Consider the following 2395-nt stretch of genomic DNA (forward strand, 5'->3'; position numbering starts at 1 on the left):
CGGTGCCGGGGGACCAGGCCGGCTGCTGCTCCGCCACGGCCTCCTTCACACCTTCCTCCGGCTCTTGAGCGCTATTCAAATCATTGGCTGCAGACTCTTCAGCTTCTTGTTTCTGCTCTTCCTTCTCCTCCTCAGAGCTACTGGGTTCTTCCTCAGGCTCCGATTCCGAACCTGAGCTGTGTCTTCTCTTGTTTGCTCCACTGATGCTCCTGATCTTTTCAGGCACTGCAGTCCCTGGCTCCTGTATCACCCTAGAACAACACAGCAACACGTGAAACACACTTCCATCAGCGTTCTCCAGGACCTCAAGACAGACACGTCTTCCACATGAGTCAGAAAAGTCCACATGAATCATCAAGAGTCACTGCCTGAGGCTGAATCCACGTTCAGCTCAAATAGGGAAAACTTGTACACCTTGGTGCAGTGCAGCGTGAGAAGACGTTACCCAGCAAGGTTAACCCAGGACCTCCACTCCTGGGGGCTTTCACAGCGCTGCTTAGTAAAGCCTCGGCTGACCCGATTGCTGGATTTGTATCTAAGCACGCTGATATCTATTCATTTCCTCAGGAGACGTCTTTGTAGTTTAGTTTATTTCAACTTCTGCCAAAATGCAGCTCGTGACAAATCCATTAACTAGGGACCACAAACAGTTGGTATTTTCCAATACAACCAACTTTATCCACTGATTCTGCAGTTTAGCATCATTTGTAAGAGAATGCAGATGGAACTATCACCCACCTCTTCCCTTTGAAAGGGAAGAGCAAGTTACTTTAACTACCATCCTCTGAGGAGGATGCCAGCCAAACAAGAAAATAGCTACCTTATAATGAGGAAAAACCAGAAAATTATTTAACTCCATCCATTCTGAAGAACTTCTATGCAGTAAGAACCAAGAAAACAAATAAATCAAGCAAAAAAAGCAGAGAAGGTTCCAACTACCGCAGCAAACCCGAACAGTTCTTTCCACACACTGCTTTACCTTTTGGTCTGATACATGCGCTCCCCAGTGCCCAGTTTGGAAGTAGTGAACAGAAGTTTCATTTCAGCCTCAGAAGCCTGGACCTCATTCAGCTTGCTCAGCAGCTCAGCTCGCTGTTTGGGGAGAACAACCAAAACCAGCGCTTACCATCACCAGGAAACAACAGCCGTACAGAAATAAAGCTCAGCTGCACCCTTCCAACGACAGCCAAGAAAACGGGTTTGAACTGACACGCTGGAGTGATGGGAGCCTCCCTGCAGCCACCTCAGGTGGGACAGAGCGCTGGCAGGTCAGACAGCTGCAGTTTCAAACTGCCCCCCAAAACAGAGTTTGTTTGTCAAATCCGTTCTTCAGACAAGGGAATGAACGGGAATTCTGCCTGGAAAGCTTTTACAAAGGCAGAAAAGCTCTTCTTGCAGGCAGAAAATCTACAAAAGCTGGAAACAAACATTTCAGGAGCACCAGCAGCAGCAGAGCTCGGGGTGCACCAACCACAGGACAAAGCTTCTCATACAACCTGTTCCACAGAATGCTTTTAAAATCTAACGCCACTGGCTCTGCTAGTGATGTCCTCCACGACCCCAGCCAGCCTCAGAGACAGAACAGAAACCAGCACCCAGAAGTGCAGTGTCCCTGCAGCACCCACCCCTCCGAGAGGGAGGGGAAAGCTCTCCCCCACTAGAGCTACACTCGGGAGCCCAAGGATTTTGCCAGAACGCCCAGCAAAGGCATGGCTAACGCTGCTCTAACACCAACCCTGAAACTTCAGCACCTGCACACCCTGGAGACGTGCCAGACAGGTCACAACCCACCACCGCTCCCCTGCGGGTGTTTTACACCTAGTGTATTGCGAACTGCCAGTGCCACAGCACGAGGGAAACGCCAGCGCCTGCGTATTAACGTTGTCCCTTCCCCACGCAGACACCGAGTTATCATTTCACCAGGAGTCACAGAGCTGGAGTGACCCGCAAGCAGCCACGTACCTGTTTCTTCTTTTCCTTCTGCTCTAAAATTTTCTGCAAGTTTTTTTTCTGTTTCTTGGTCAGGGGCTTCTTCTGTTGCTGCACCACACCCGCAACTTTCTTCTTCTTGGCTTTTTTTGCTGGCAGGACCAGGGCATTACTCGCATCAATTCCCTTCAGCGTGGCCTCATCTGCAAGCACAGGTCTGGTCACTCACCCGCACCAGGCAGGTTATTTTCAGCTCGCTGCTTCACAGCCTCAGCCCAAACCACACCAGGTTTATCAAACACCACCCTCACCCCCAGCCACAAACACATCCCGCATCATCAGCGACGGCGAAAGACCTTTGGGGGACTCGACAACCCTGTGCTTACATGGCCGTGAGGGTAATTTTCCTGGACTTACATAAGACCACGATGAATTTTGTGCCTTTTTGCTGCAGGGAGGGCGGGCA

At 50.5% G+C, this 2395-nt stretch overlaps 1 protein-coding gene across 1 annotated transcript in view; it reads right to left on the reverse strand.

Moving 5' to 3' along the window:
* Positions 1 to 2132, reverse strand: part of DHX37 (DEAH (Asp-Glu-Ala-His) box polypeptide 37) — a gene marked incomplete at both ends in the record, with an annotated part of 15339 nt that extends 13207 nt beyond the window's left edge. Inside the window, 3 exons of the mRNA XM_010142255.1 lie at positions 20 to 251; positions 980 to 1092; positions 1963 to 2132. Of these exons, the coding sequence (XP_010140557.1) occupies positions 20 to 251; positions 980 to 1092; positions 1963 to 2132 (515 nt within the window). The remainder of the gene's footprint in view (positions 1 to 19; positions 252 to 979; positions 1093 to 1962) is intronic.
* Positions 2133 to 2395: the final 263 nt, after the last annotated feature.

Source organism: Buceros rhinoceros, unplaced genomic scaffold (genome assembly GCF_000710305.1).
Source record: "Buceros rhinoceros silvestris isolate BGI_N320 unplaced genomic scaffold, ASM71030v1 scaffold4448, whole genome shotgun sequence".
NCBI classification, from domain to species: Eukaryota; Metazoa; Chordata; class Aves; order Bucerotiformes; family Bucerotidae; genus Buceros; species Buceros rhinoceros.